The sequence below is a fragment of the Mauremys reevesii genome, linkage group 9 (genome assembly GCF_016161935.1).
Source record: "Mauremys reevesii isolate NIE-2019 linkage group 9, ASM1616193v1, whole genome shotgun sequence".
In the NCBI taxonomy this organism is placed as follows: domain Eukaryota; kingdom Metazoa; phylum Chordata; order Testudines; family Geoemydidae; genus Mauremys; species Mauremys reevesii.
This window is the reverse complement of record NC_052631.1, coordinates 3,968,104-3,983,423: the sequence shown is the minus strand read 5'-3', so window position 1 is coordinate 3,983,423 and position 15,320 is coordinate 3,968,104. Positions and strand designations below refer to the sequence as shown.

The 15,320-nt window shown below is 44.0% G+C and overlaps 1 protein-coding gene across 15 annotated transcripts in view; it reads left to right on the top strand.

Annotated features, from left to right (window-relative positions):
* Nucleotides 1-9,601, top strand: part of LOC120371563 (LIM domain containing preferred translocation partner in lipoma) — a 493,573-nt gene extending 483,972 nt beyond the window's left edge. For 14 of the 15 annotated variants that reach the window (XM_039487445.1, XM_039487443.1, XM_039487436.1 and 11 more), the window contains 3 exons: nucleotides 4,039-4,217; nucleotides 7,746-7,866; nucleotides 9,271-9,601. In XM_039487445.1, the coding sequence (XP_039343379.1) occupies nucleotides 4,039-4,217; nucleotides 7,746-7,866; nucleotides 9,271-9,399 (429 nt within the window). In that variant the 3' untranslated portion in view covers nucleotides 9,400-9,601. Of the gene's footprint in view, nucleotides 1-4,038; nucleotides 4,218-7,745; nucleotides 7,867-9,033; nucleotides 9,183-9,270 lie in introns of all 15 variants that reach the window. The other variant, XR_005584438.1, reaches the window with a different exon arrangement.
* The last annotated feature ends 5,719 nt before the right edge of the window (nucleotides 9,602-15,320 follow it).

Below are 15,320 nucleotides of genomic sequence, written 5' to 3'. Positions count from 1 at the left end.
TGGTGCAAATGCTGCAGTAACATTCTCTCTGGTACATCAGTCACTGTCGTCATGATGATGATAGAAAACAAGCAAAAATCCCAGGAACAATTCTTCCACCTCCATTATTACAAGTATCCAGTACATGAAGCTAAATCCTGCCACGAACAAGCCCCCAGGTCAGACTGAGTCCTTTTCACACCACAAGTAGGGGGTTCTCACAGTGAGTTGAAATCCAGGATGTGTCATACTGACTCTTCCAAAAATAATCTTGTGGCTCTTCTGGCCATTGCAGGATAAGCGAGTTGCAGGCTGTAGCTCTGTGTGTGTCTTACCAGTCAGTTGCCGCCCGGGAAGTAATGTCCAATGACGTATGTGGCAGTATTGGCTTGACCCTGCTGAAGTCTTTGGTGATTCATGTTCTGCATGTGTACTTCTGCACTGTGTGTCAGGAGAAGGGGCTTGCCCATTGACATTCTTGGCTGAGACAAGCAATAACAGTGCAGTCTTTCAGCTGGCAGTTTTCACTGGGAGTTTTGGGTGCACAAGGAATGCAGGAGGACATCTGTAGGCTCCACTTGGTGTTGGTCAACATGAAAATATTGATCTGTGTGGTTTTATAATTCCCTTTCTGTTGGATTTTTTTTCTCTTTTCTTTCTTTTCTGTTTATCCCAAAGATCACAGACCTCCCACCATCCAGGATTTGAACATATGGTTCTTATTTGATAAGGCCAAACATTTCCAGCAAGGCTAGCAAGTGGAATTCTGTCCCAAGCTCCAGCAAAATAAACCATCTGAGCTTCTTCACAGATTTAGCATTTGCATCTGCCTGTACGGAATGCGTCTCTTTTTGTGGCATGAATGTTTCGGTTGTTTGGTTTTGCAAAGGCGAGTTTCACATACTGTAGTCACGCAAGCTGGCATTGGGAGGGCTGGCACGTCTGGCACAGACAATCGTTAGAAGCTGATTTATATTGGTGTTTACATAACATGCTTGTGGGGAAGATAGATCTTTCAGCCGAGCCTCCTTGAAATGAAAAGCACTTTAAAGCTTCAGTGCTCCCAACGATGGGGCTGGTTCAATACATAAAAATCTACAAACCAAGGTAGGCAACACACAGTCTTTAATACGATTATTTAGAGCCGTCTGAACTGAAATGGCTGGGGCAGAAGACAAATGTGGCATGGTACCACATGGAAAATTACAGTCTAGGGATTCGTACAAGAATTGTTAGGTGGATAAAGGGACTGGCTAAAGGGAAGAAGGCAACAGGATGTGTGTAAAGGGGAACGCTCTGGATCTCTAGTGGAGTTGAAGGATTGGTCTTGGGGGCAGTCTTGTTCAATGTTTTTATTAATGCTCTGTTCACAGAAAGTAGGCGTTCCCTAATGAAATTTGCTGATGATACAAAGTTGGGAAGGCGTCGTCAATACAGAGGTGGATGGAAATATTATGCAGGAAGATCGGGATGATCTTGAAGACTGGAGTGTCAGAGTGGCATGAATTCAGTAGTACAAAGTGCAAGGGCCTGTGCTTAGGATGGGGGTTGATCCTAAGATGACTAGGAGCCACCAATGTGATGTGGCTGTGACAAAGGCAGTGCGATCCTAGGATGTATCCAGTGAGCAGGGCTGGCTCCAGGGTTTTTGACGCCCCAAGCGGTGGGGGAAAAAAAAAAAAAGGCCGCGATCAGCGGCAGCTCTACCACAACCGCTTCATTCTTGTGCCGCAATTCGGCGGCAGGTCCTTCCCTCCGAGAGGGACTGAGGGACCCGCCGCTGAAGAGCCGCACGTGCTGCCCCTCTCTGTTGGCCGCCCCAAGCACCTGCTTGCTGCGCTGGTGCCTGGAGCCGGCCCTGCCAGAGAGACATTTCCAGTAGAGATAGAGAGGTATTAATGCCATTGTAGCAGGCTCTGGTGAGACCTCATCTGGAATACCGTGTACAGTTTTGGACAGCCATGTTCAAGAAAGATGTGTTGAACCTGTAACGGTCGCAGAGAAGAGCTGCTAGGCTGATCCGGGGGCGGAGGGTCTGTCTGATGAGAGGAGGCTGGAGGAGGTTGGCTTGTTGAGCCCAGCAAAAAGAAAGCTGAGCAGGGGATCCAGTTGCATTCTGTAAACACACTAGATCGATGGTTCTTAAACTTTTTTTTTCGCGGACCACTTGAAAATTGCTGAGGGTTTCGGCGGATCACTTAATGATCTTTCCAAATGTTGTTTGTACCGTTAGCTAACTATTGTAAAACACTTGGGATGAAAGCTCTCTCTAAAAAAAAAAAAACCATTAATAAGAATTAACTTTTTTTGTTCTACAAATAAAAGCACACAACTCCTATTTTAATATCAGGAGTCTTAACTTCCTAATGCGATGGATGTGCCCTCTCCCCCCTGCCGCAGCAGCCCCCAGGCTGAGGCTGGGAAGAAGGGGGGGGTCTCTTCCCCACCACAGAGGTGAGGCTGGGAAGGAAGCCGTCTCTCCCCGGCAGCCGCAGCCCTGGAGCTGGAGAAAGTCGCCTCTTTCTCTGGCCACCACAGCCCTGCACATCCCAAATTCTCTCCACCCCCTCTTCTCACCCCACTGCCCCCTCCCCCCAACCCCTATTCCCCCAAGGCCACCACCTCACCTCACCCATGCATCTTCTTCAGGGTCCAGGCACCTAATAGTGGAGCCACGTCTGTGCAGCTCCACTAATTAGGTGGGTGGCCCTTCATTGTGTTGTGTGCGGCCGCCCAGGCACGCACCTTAGAGGGAACTATTCGCCAATCACCTGAATGGAGCTCGCGGAGCACAGTTTGAGAACCTCTGCACTAGGGTTTAAACACCAGACGGTGAAGAGCTATTTAAGCTAAAGGACAATGCTGCACAAGAACAAATGGTATAAACTGGCCATGAGCAAATTCAGGCTGGAAATTAAAAAAAAGTTTCTAAGAGGAGTGAGCTTCTGAAACAGACAACTTAATGAATTTTAGGAGAGAGGGAAAATGTGTGTGTGTGATCATATGACAGGGTTGCTTGTGACAGTAAAGGGCAACCCTGGGGCTCACTTACAGTTTATGTCTCATGTTGCTTAAAGCTCATGCTTCAGGGCTTCAGCTGGTCACCTGCAGGGGTCAGGAAGGGATTTTTGTCCCCCAGTGTATTCTGGGAGATTTTTTTGGTCTTCTTCCTCTGAAGCATCAGAGATGGCCACAGTTGGAGATGGGACATTGGACGGGTGGGCCAGGGCTCTGAGGTGACACTGTGCATTCTCTCTCTCAGGCGCTTGGCTGGTTCTTTCACACATACTCAGGGTCAAACTGATCACCATGTGTGGGGTCGAGAAGGAATTTTCCCCCGGGTCAGACTGGCAGAGACCTTGGGGGTTTTCATCTTCCTTTGCAGCATGTGGATGCGGGTCACTTATCAGGGTATATATCACTTAGACTGGGTATATATCACTTAATCATTTTTCTGCCTTTGCGGGATCCTCAATAACTGGTGAGCCTCTGACCCTCCTATTCTCTGTCTGTGGCACATCATAGTCAAGTCTCCTGTGAGCTGTTATGCTTTGGTCTAATTCTGGTTATTGGGTTTAGTGTGCGGGTGCTGGGTGTGAGACACGGAAGTCAGACTAGATGATCTGGCAGTGCCTTCTGGCCTTAAACTCTGACTCTAAAGAAGCACTCGGCTCGCCTAGCTGGTTGTGCGTTCTTGAATCCCGGTCCCTTGTGCTGCCCGAGTTGCGGCACCGAGGGGATGCAGTTACTGGTTTGAGAAAAGCCAGGGTTCGCCTGCGGTGAATCTAAAGCAGGGTGCTCTGCTGGGGCGGCTGGATGCAGACGCGACCCTGCAGTTCTCCCCAGTGACTCTGCTGCCTCGTGTTCCATACGTGGTATTGGCAGGAGCTGGCCTGGATTCCGAGCTGTTCTGGAACTGACAGCTGCCTATCCTGCGCTCACAGCAAACGGGTGAAACGAAAGGGCCTCAGGTTCCCTTGCAGACCAGCTGCTTTCCCAGCCTGTGCAAATATCTGAACTGATACTTATGCCTGTTGGGTTTTTTTTTTTTGCTTACAGAACACACTGGAGCAGTGCAGCGTCTGTGCCAAGCCCATCATGGAGAGGATCCTGCGCGCCACGGGGAAAGCCTACCACCCCCACTGCTTCACCTGTGTGATGTGCCACCGCAGCCTGGATGGCATCCCCTTCACTGTGGATGCCGGAGGGAACATTCACTGCATCGAGGATTTCCACAAGTATGGCCCAGGCGGTTCTTGTTGGCTTTTCCTGGCCCTGGAGGCCTAAAATCTCTTCTCATGTTACCTAGGCAGGATCCTGACCTGCTGTAAATTCTTCCTGAGATTCCCCAGAGGCCAGGGAGCCAGCAGGCACACCCTCCGGCATGCCAGCTTCATTGACTGGGGGTAGTTGTGTGGATTTGTCTTACATCCGTCTCCCTGCCGGCGAGGGTTGTCTCAGTGCTCACAGATCTTCTTTAACATGTTCTGTTCCCCATTTGCCCTATGTGCGGACTGCATGATGTAGGCATTTCATCTTCCTAGCTACACTCCTGCACTTCCTTACCCACTCCTTACCTTCTCCCCCACCAGCCTGCGACTGCCACTTAGGTGTTGCCTTGAAGCCAAGATTCTCACCCTGTGCTCAGTGCCCTGCTCATAGCTCAGAGAGCACAGCAGGGTCTGCTGCCTCCTCTGTTTGACAGCGCACAGTCCACTTGTGGAACTCCTTGCCTGAGGAGGTTGTGAAGGCTAGGACTATAACAGGGTTTAAAAGAGATCTAGATACATTCATGGAGGTTAGGTCCATTAATGGCTATTAACCAGGATGAGTAAGGAATGGTCTCCCTAGCCTCTGTTTATGTTCTTATGTTTCCATCTGCTAGTTAGCCTTTCAAGGAGCTAGGAAAACATTCCTAATAATAATTTGTAGTTTAAAATATCTATTTAAAGTGCACTGCAATCCACAACTGGAGGTAGCTTCTGTCGCTCCCCCCATCCCTTCCCTTATCACAGCTAATCTGAGAAAGACAGATAAGTAGATATAATCAAAGCACAAATGTTTCCCCAGTTTGGAAGAGACAGGCACGGTACACCCCTCAATTAAAAGAGGAAATCAATACTGACTAATGTGGGTTTACATCTCAAGCACTTATCTTTTCATTTCTAAGGGGGCAGACTTAATTAGAGACTCGTGACATCAGTGTGTGGGCCTGGAAGCTCAGAGCAGCAGACTTACCTGACAAAAGGAATCGCAGCCGCCATATGAGAGAATGTTAAACTCCGGCAGGAAATGCTCCCTGAAGCTCAGACACATCTGTGTAATTGGCAGCTGCAGAGGCCACAGTGCAGTTACCTCTCCCTCTGTGTGCGTCTCAGCAGGAATCCAGAGAAATGGTCCAGAGGGTGAAATTCACCCTTGTGCAGGGGCCAGCAGAAAGCCAAGGCAGTGGCACTACATTATGTCCCACTTACGCTCCCTACGCCATGTGTTGATATATGCGGGATGTTCCTCCTCCTTGAGAGGGATTGACATCCTTTAGGAAGAACTAAGTACCTTCCGGCTTGAAGGGTTAAATGATGACTCAGCCTCATACTGCTCCTCAACCCATGGGTGAATTTAACTCTCCGAGAATAGACGGCAGGGAAAGGACCTGTACTGGTTGGGTACAAGGCTGGGAGAAGATCCAGAGGATTGCAGATGATCTAGTTGGGCTACTGAGTCCATCTACAGCCAGTGCAGAGTCTGTATCCGGAAGTATATTTGGCAGTTCTTTCACCCAGTTTTAGCTGATGTGAATAATGTAACTTCCATCGCTTCTCTTGGGTCACTGCTCCACAGCCTAATATGTTGAATTATTAAGAAAATGTATCCAGTGTTCTTAGTTTCTCTTCATTTAATTTTACCCCCCTGTATCGCCCTGCAGGATCCCTTCCCCCAATGTTCCCACCTTCCAAATACTTTCAGAGCACCTACATGTCCTTAGGGTGGAGAGTGAGTGAGAAGAAGCATTCAGGATGTATTGGCAGCTATGGAGGCATGAAGAAACAAATAGAAGGCAATTGTGGATGCAAAAAATATAGTCAGTAAACCTAAACACTGGACACAAAACTGGGGGAGGGGGACAAACGAAATTCAGAAACACTTTCAGAAATGTTGTAAACATCTTCCTGCCAAATATCTTTGCAAAAAACAAAAACTAGTTTTGAAAATTTCTGCAGAATGTTTTCCTGAAAATTTTTCATTTCTGGAAAATTTCAGGTTTTCTTTTTTCACCATTTTCATTCTTTTTTCCTTTTTGCCACTGAAAAAAAGGGGTAAAGAGGGCGGGAGGAGAGAAAAAGAAAAATTGTGTTTGTTTTTCACTTTGTGTGTCAAAAAGATTAGTGAAAGTATTTTGGGGGGGGGGAATCCATTTTTTAAGTGAAAATAGTTTTTAAAAGAATTCCAACTGGCTCTATTGACCATTTGAAACTGCTATTGGGGTTCTTATCCTGAAAGGTGAGGAGCAAATGGAAACTGTGAAATCCACCTGCAAGACATGATTGGCTAGATGCTGCCCTAAGAAACACATGCAGCCCCCACTGAATTCAATGGGAGTAATTTCTCTGTCTCTCCCGAAAAAAATTGGCCCATGCTGTTTTGCCTCTGGTGACCTAGATAGAGAAACATTCAAGCATTTTTAAGCAGCACGTTTTAGCTGAATTGCACAAGAAAGTGCCTGAATCCCCACATTATTAACTGTGATTACAGCTGCGGTCATATCATGATCCATTTAAATTCTCTTTCGGAGCAATCAGCAAAGGTGCTGTTTAATTCATGTCTGCGTAGCTGCAATCTAACAAAACCCCTTGCATCTGCTGCCAACGAAATGAATCCTTTTCTTTACTCCTACTACAGCTAAGATGTTTTTTAATTGAGTTAATTCTAGGGTGGTTTGTATAAAAGGCTGGGTGGCAGAGACACTGTTTCCTAGATATTTTACAAGAGAAGAATCTTTGATCTCTTCCTATTCTGGCATTACCCATTGGCCCTACTTCTAAGCTTCTTAGCTATTAGCCAGTGTATGTTCTGAGGGACAGGGGTTCAGAAGGGTGGTCTCCTATTTTGTGGGGAGAATTTGCATCCAAGGCATTTTCACCTGTGACTGCCAGATTGTGGATGCAAATCAAGTAGTTGAGAGATAGAACCAGTCAGATATGCTCTAGCAGTTCTCTTTGCGGTGCACAGATTGAGCCGAGCTAAAACTAACATCCCGTGGGTGTAGTGGGAGCCAGATGCTTGAGGATTTTAAAACAAGACTGGATAAAACCCAAGAAAATTATACAGCAGAGAACAATCCCGCAGTGGCAGGATCTAAGGCTGCATCCTACTTGGTCCATCTCTAGTTTCAATAGAGATCGGTGGGGCAAAGCCTGCTACCTTCATTCATAAGAGGAATTCCACTGATTTAAATGGCGTTATATTGGGCATATGAAACCAGCTCACTCTGGGGCTTGCACTTGGATACCGCAATGATGAACAATGTCATCGAGAGACTGTTTAATAAATGATTAAGACGAGCAGAATATGATTCTCAGGCCCCTGCCATTGTTCTGCAGGAACTCATAAGCATCCCGTAATGTTTCTTTTTCAAAGAGGCAACTCTGCTTGCAGAGATGTGTGTTGTGCCACAGTTTCCTGCAGGGTTCTAAATTTCTAGTGTAGCATACGAAGAATATGGCTGTGCACTTGGGGTTTGACTGGAACCATCTTTGCTTTTCAAGGAAATTTGCACCGCGATGTTCCGTGTGTAAGGAGCCCATTATGCCTGCCCCCGGTCAAGAGGAGACCATACGCATTGTGGCATTAGATCGTGACTTCCATGTCCAGTGCTACCGGTGTGAGGTCAGTATTCCCATTGCTGGCAAGGGAAGAAAGCAAAGATTGGGTTCATTGTATTGACAGAAATGACCTTCTCCTACATCAATAATGAGCACATTCCTGTTATCACACTGGTTCTACGTTAAACTTGACTTCATTGACTTCAGCAGAAGTGACTCCTGATTTACACATAGATGGTGCAAACGATAGGAGAATCAGGCCTTCTGTATATACCAGCTTCACTGTGTTAGCAAGAGGCTACGGCTCAATAATTAGAGCTGAATATTTGAGAATATGGTAATTCGTTACCTGGACACAAAGGTTGCTCCTATTTGTTTTGTTAAAATCAGATCAAATGCATGTTGCAATGTGAGCAAGATTATATAAGTGGGTTAAAAAAAGATGAAGTTAATAATTAGCTGGAAAATCAACATACAGCTTGTGGTTGAAAAATTTGAATTGGCATATAACCATGATCATTCTCACTCATGTATGGCCCTTGCTGTGCTTGGTTTCTGGTACATATGATTTTGACAAGAATCTGAAACAAAGGAAAAATCAGCTTGGCGCATGTAGCATACTGAACCTCCGAGAATCCTGCAATACAGCTGTTCCCCCGGGGATAAACTCCAGCCAGATGTTGGGACAAGACGTGAGTCCCAATAATGGTGCTGATCACAGTCATGGGCTCGGGTGTGGGACTGAGACTCGAGGTCTCTGAGTACAGTTTGTGACTCTGCCATCATCTTCCTGCGTGAGTTTAGGGCAGTCACTTAATCTCCGTGAGCCTTGGCTTTCCATTTACGAAAGACAGATGGTTATGATGGCGTTCTGGCCTTTCTTCCACCCTTTAGCTTGTGTATTTAGATTACAAGCTCCTGGGGGCAGAGACGGTCTCTCACTATAGGTCTGTAAAGCACCCAGCACAATGGGCCCTCAATCTTGGTTGTGGCCCTTTGGTGCTAGTGTAACAATAATGACCACAGTGGTGAAGGCGTTCTGCAAGACCATGGCTCTGCTGTCACCTCTGTCATGTTTTCTATCGCTTTCTGGAGTTCGCTCTTCCAAAGAGAGAGAGAGATGAGCAGAAAACTTGTTTTCAAGGCTCACTTCTTCTTTTTCCTTTGGCATTAATAAACGTGAGCTTAAGTTTGCCGTGTTTCGCAATGCTAAAGCCCTTTCCTTTCCCAGAGATGGGAAGGGAATAATCTCCTTTTGTTTTAGAGAGCTTGGGAGCCCATCTCCGCTGCAGCATTGTCTCTTATCAGGGAATGGGTCAGTCATGAAAGACATCCTAGAACACCCACGCTGACTTGGGCAGAATTCTGTTACCAGGGGACGTGAGTGTGTATTTCACTAATAGATTCTTTGCCTAATTTCATTCTCATCTTATTTCTTCTTTTGGTCTTTATTCTGTTCATTGTCTAGGACTGTGATGGCCTCCTGTCTGAAGGGGACAATCAGGGCTGTTACCCTCTGGATGGACACATCCTTTGCAAGACGTGCAACTCAGCTCGGATCCAGGCACTCACCGCTAAGGCCAGCACTGACCTTTGAGCATCTACCACCACACTCCCATATTTGCCTGTTGGGGGAATTGCACAACCTTTCCATTTAGCATGACTCCTTTCCAGCCTAGGACCTAATTCTCTATTGAACAAGTAAAGCTGGAAGGCCTTGGGACAAGCGGGCAGTTTCTAAGTTTATCTCTATTTGATTCACATCTCCTAAGAAGCACATTAAAATTGGGATGATTGGGCTCGATTCTCTTCTTACTCTGGTGTGAGGGCCTGACACTACTCCCATTGACATCAGTGGGAAGCTATATATTGGACATGATTCCATAATACTAGACTTACGCCAGTGTAAAACCAGTATGTAAGTGTAAGACCAGAATCAGAGTAATTGTTATCGCAAGACAAACTATACAAACATTGGCCATGAGACATTGGGCCTTTATATAGGTATTGTTTTAAATCATAGGGACACAGATTTGTTTTAAATCATAGAGGCCATGTCTTTCTCTTATGCCCTCGCTTGTCTCCATTCCCCTTCCAGTTTCATAACTTTTTCTTTTCTATAATATTATATTTCACTGTTGCATACATGTATTCAGTAAGGATGCTTCCAACTCTCAGATGCTCAGGTATTTATGTATGAGCCAGCACTGAAAGTTGTGAGCCTGCATACACACGCACACGCACACGCACGTACATACATATATCCTTTTGGTACACTACAGATATAAAGTCACTGAGAAGTTATGTTAATTATTTTGGGGACTGGAAAGGGTTAAAAAGAAATTCAAAATGGCTTCAAAGAAAATGTCTAATAATGGCCACCACAGGCATGCTCAAAAGGATCTTAGGCTATCCAGGGCCAATGCAGTTACATAGCGACCGGTGGGCACTGCTTGTTTCCAAACAAGTACTTTAGCAATGGAGGCTTGATCCAGCTTCCACTGACATCAATGGAAAGACTCCCATTGGATTGAATTCTACCTTGAGACAGGCTCAGGCGTTCGGGGATGATGGTAACATACCAGAGCTGGAGTTACAGTACAAGCTGTGAGAATTGTTTAATATTTCAGCATTTAGGGCTTTCCAAATACCTGACATTTCTGGAACAGGAACGATTCATTTTTCATCTCAAGTTGTAAATAGGTGTAATTTAGCCCCCAAAAGGGAAAAACGACAGACATCTTTTCTCCTACAGTTTCATCATGCCGTTTTTAATTTGTGGAGAAATGTCATTGCAAAGGAGTGACTGGGGGATGTCACAGTTCCAGGAAAAAAGGGACGTATTGATGCACTCTCCGGGGAATTAAAAATTTGCACCAAGGTTAATAAAAACCTATGCGCAGGCAGCTCATGGGTTTGTTGGTGGGTTTTGGAGGGTGTAGGTTGGTTTTTTTTTTTTGTTAATTAAAAAATACATTATAAATCCACAACTCATTTTGTACGTCTATAATATTCTTATTCATGAAACCCATAATAACTAAGGTGCAAATTACATGGGAAAGGAGCAATTTTCATATCACTGCATTGACATTAATATTTTGTTTGCAGATGTAATCAAAGAAAATACCTTTAGTTGCACTTAACAAATTAAGAGCCAGAACTGAAGCATTTCAGGGCTGATTGACCATATTAATAACAAACTTGCAGTTTTGAAGAGTAACTTTTGCAAATTTTGCTCTCTCTCACAATAATAAATAGTAGAATGTGGTGCTTTCCCCTTCAGTCTCTGTAACATGTAACAAGAGCGCCATAAAATTGCATCACCCAAACCTGAAAAGAAAAATGAGTGAAATGAAATGACATGGGTTGGATCCAAGCAAAGAATTAAAGAAAATGGAAAATTGACTTTTACTGTAACTCCTGAAAATGGTATGTCCCCTCCCCGCTCAGCATTTCGGTTGACCTTTATGGCATTCCTATTGAATGTAACAGTGAATAATAACATTTCTGTAGTTGTTTTTTAAACCATCCTATAGAGAATTTAATAGAGAATTTAGGGTCTGTCCCCCAACACTTTCACCAACTTTTTACTGGGGTAACTCCATTGGCTTCAGTGAAATTAACCTGGATTTGCACCACATCAAAATCATAGAATCATAGAATATAAGGGTTGGAAGGGACCTCAGGAGATCATCTATGAGGTCATTTTTCTAGAAATCTGTAAGATGACTGATCAATCCCATAGAAAGTATATTGTTCTCCATTAAATCCTGCAGGACTTTGCTTTTAGGGTAGTGTCTGTGTAACAGCATCTCACCATCATATTGGAGTGTGGCCCCAGCCTTCAATAATTTCAGCATTTTCCCACAGTAGATTATTTAGCTATGTTATAATTTATTTCATGCAAAAAGTTAAGTGCTGGGTAAATTTTTTAAATAAGGACATGACTCTTAATCGGCTCCATTTGCTGTACTGTTCATTAGCCCTGGCACCTCAGGTAATTTTGAGCTTGCTAGCATTACATGCAGAAGATTGTTAAACACTTGTCTGAACTGAATCTGCCAAAGCATGGAAGTTCAGAGTGCAGGTGGCTAACTTCACTTTATCACACATTCCATCGTGCCTTAGAACTGGGTTTCTGAGCATCTTCTCTCCAAAGTACACTGGGAATGTGATGTATACAACAGAGCATGGCACTGATGTACAACTATAGCTCTGAACTTCTGTGTCCTTGTAGGTTTCAGTCAGTCTGTCTGTCGCACTGAGTGGCATATTAGAAAGCGATGAGAATTAGCGACTGTAATTAGGACAGGGGTCGTGGTCTAGTGATCAGAGGAGGGAGACCAGAAGTCTGGATTCCTGGGTTCTTTCAGTGCCCCGGCCACAGACTCACTGTGCAATTTTGAGCACGTCACTTGCTCTGTCTACCCCTCTTCACAATAGAGCTTGATAATTCTTACTAACTTCCCAGGGAAGGGAAGGGACTGAATAAAGTAATTTTAGAGTGGCCTACGCTGCATAAGTTCAAATCCAGATCCTCCCTTTCTGAAAAGTTTGGTTGGGTTTGTGGGTTTGGAGCAGCCCATTCCAGAACCAAGAGCTAACCAAGAGGTCTAGATCTGAACTTTTCCATGTTTAGGGTGTTCTATGGATTTGGTGGTATGGGGGCTCTTAGATTATTGCTTCTCAAGCATTTTGAACTCCTTGGGTGGAAGGAGAAGGGGGAGTGTTGTTATCATTATACATACAGCAGCTAATTTTCCGACTTGAAATATCTGGGTAATATTGTTTTAATTTGGTTTCTCCTCCCTAAAATAACCAAAGCCAGTTGCCCATTTGAGTGGGTGAATAAGTGCCTGGAGTGTTTTTTTAAGAATACATTCATATGTGGTGCCTAAACTGATACAAATATATTTTGGAAGATACACACACACACACACACGCACGCATACCACACTCTGTCATGTCAGATTTTCAGCCCTGATACTCGAGGGTTTCAAATAGATCTTTAATCATGGCATTGCCCTAAAGCACCAACAAAATATTGCTTAGCCACAATCTTTATCATGTATTTATTACATATCCTCATTTATCTATTCCAAAGAAGCCTTTTTTACCAAAGAGACCTTGTTCTTTTAAGGTACATTTCTAAAGTCATGATAAATACTCACGTTGTTTGCTGACGCATTAATGTTCAGCAGTTTTCCTTTGACAAGGAATGTGAAGATCACCTAGACCTTTCTATTTCAATCCGTCGATTTTTTGCTGGTGGTTCTTTGCCTTTTCTAGCATGTGTGTGAAATTAGGGCTTGATCCCGTGTTTCCGGTCACCCCGTTGGGAGTTTGGGGTGCAGGAACCAGCCCTTGTTTAAACCTTGGTTCGGGAAAGCATTTAAGCGTGTACTTAATATTCAGCACATGCTTAAATCCGTTCCTCAATGGGACATAAACAGATGCTTGAATTTACTACATCAGATTTGGTTGCCTTGGTTACAGCCAAATCCCTAGTGACATCATCAAAGTGAATGATCGTATTTTGTTAATGTAATTGCTTTATTGTCATTTATTGTTTTATTTTAATTGTTGCCTGAATGTTGCCTTTTAAAGCAGAAGACAACATCACAGCTTTAGATAATGCACCTTTCATTATGATTTTTTTTTAAATAATTGGTAGATTTTTATCGCAGCTGCAAAACACTTGGGGAATGACTTAGTCCTAGAGACACGGGGGAAGCGAAACATTTGCCAGGGTGAGCTCTACACACATTCATCAGACTCTTAGGGCAGAAGCAGGAATGAAGTGTGACATAGGCCTTGGATTAGCTCATTATCTGGGCGTGAATTACACACCCTACGAGTATAAAAGAGTTCTCACTATAGATATTGTGTGTGGAGACTGGCGCACACAATCACCAATTAAATCCAGTCTAGTAACACATATTTTGGGCCCTAGGCCTCCAGCCTAGCTGAGTGTAGCAAAGTCTAGCTGGGGCTGCAAAGAGTGCTGGTTCTACAACATAATTTCCCTCTCCCGGCCTCATGGAAGGTCCGTGGAAGTAGCGGGAAAAGGGAAAACAGAGGACAATGCAGAGACCTCAGGAAAATCCCATCATCAACATCCGTGGGGGTGGCGGGGAATCGTGTCACTTTGCTTTACTCTAGTTTAGGACATACAATTCTGTGATGCCTCATTTTTGTCTAGAAACTGAACAGCTCAAAGGAGGTTTCTTGGTTTTCGAATTGCCTTTTGTTAATGTCTGGTTCCTGTGGTTGATTCTGTGGGCTGATTTGATATTAGATCATCAAGTAGTGCTAATCACGCTTTATGTAGATCTCAACACTATAAATCAGGGTTGACACATGAGGATATGTGCTGTGGATTTGGGTGGTGAAAGTCTACATGGGAAACACTAGTCGTGTGTTGATATTTGTTTGAGGATCTACTGCAAAGAATGGAGAGGGCTACCTAAGGCCATATAGAAGTTAGTAAAGTATGAATTGATATAGGGACTCTGAGAACAATACTTCTGTTAAAGCTGGTCAAAATGTTTTACACTAAACTTCTATTTTGTTGAAAGCTTGACCTTTTTTCTTCAATACCTTTTGGGGGGAATTGTCTATTTTCTGTTCTCGCAATATCTTTCACCACATTTGTTATTAATAGTTTAATCAGTATATTGTTGACATTTTTATCCTAATAGTTTTTGAAATGGTTCTCAGTTTTTCATTTACCAAAAATGAAGTTTTCTTACTCAAAACCATTTTTAATAAACAAAAGTTTTCGGTAATGATTTCAAAAACTATATGGTAAAAAATCCTGTAAAAGTGTCCAAAAATGTTCATGGAAAATGGATCCATTCTGGACGTTATGAAACAAACACATTTTGAAAATTTTCACAAAATTTTTCTTGTTTTCTGATTCACTCTACTTCCTGTGCAGACACCATTTTCCTAGTTACTAAGAATCCGAATAATGTGACTTTTCTGGGAATAACAGTGTTACTTCTGTTGGACACAGTTTTTGCCTTCTCCCTTCAAACCATGCCCAGGCTGGTTAGGAAGATGGTGACAGTGTCAGTTGTCCTTTGTTTCAAGTACTGAAGGGTGTGAGTAGATTATGCTCACCAAGATTGAGAAACTCTGGTTGAACCTCACACCCTAGCACCATTCCTTTGGGCTTGGGAAAGGCCATTTTCCATATACATTTCCAGAAAGATTACTGTTCCTCCTCAGCATTTCAAGTTTGCAGTTGAAACAGTCGGTTGGCTGTCTTGATGCTAGAGCCCTTGTGAATTATAAATGAAATGTGACTGGCAATCCCACACGGCTCCTTAAGCCAGTGGTTCTCAAACTTTTGTACTGGTGTGACCCCTTTCACATAGCAAGCCTCTGAGTGTGACCCCCCTTATAAATTAAAAACACTTTTTAATATATTTAACACCATTATCAATGCTGGAGCAAAGCGGGGTTTGGGTTCAAGGCTGACAGCTCATGACCCCCCGAGGGGTCCCGACCCCC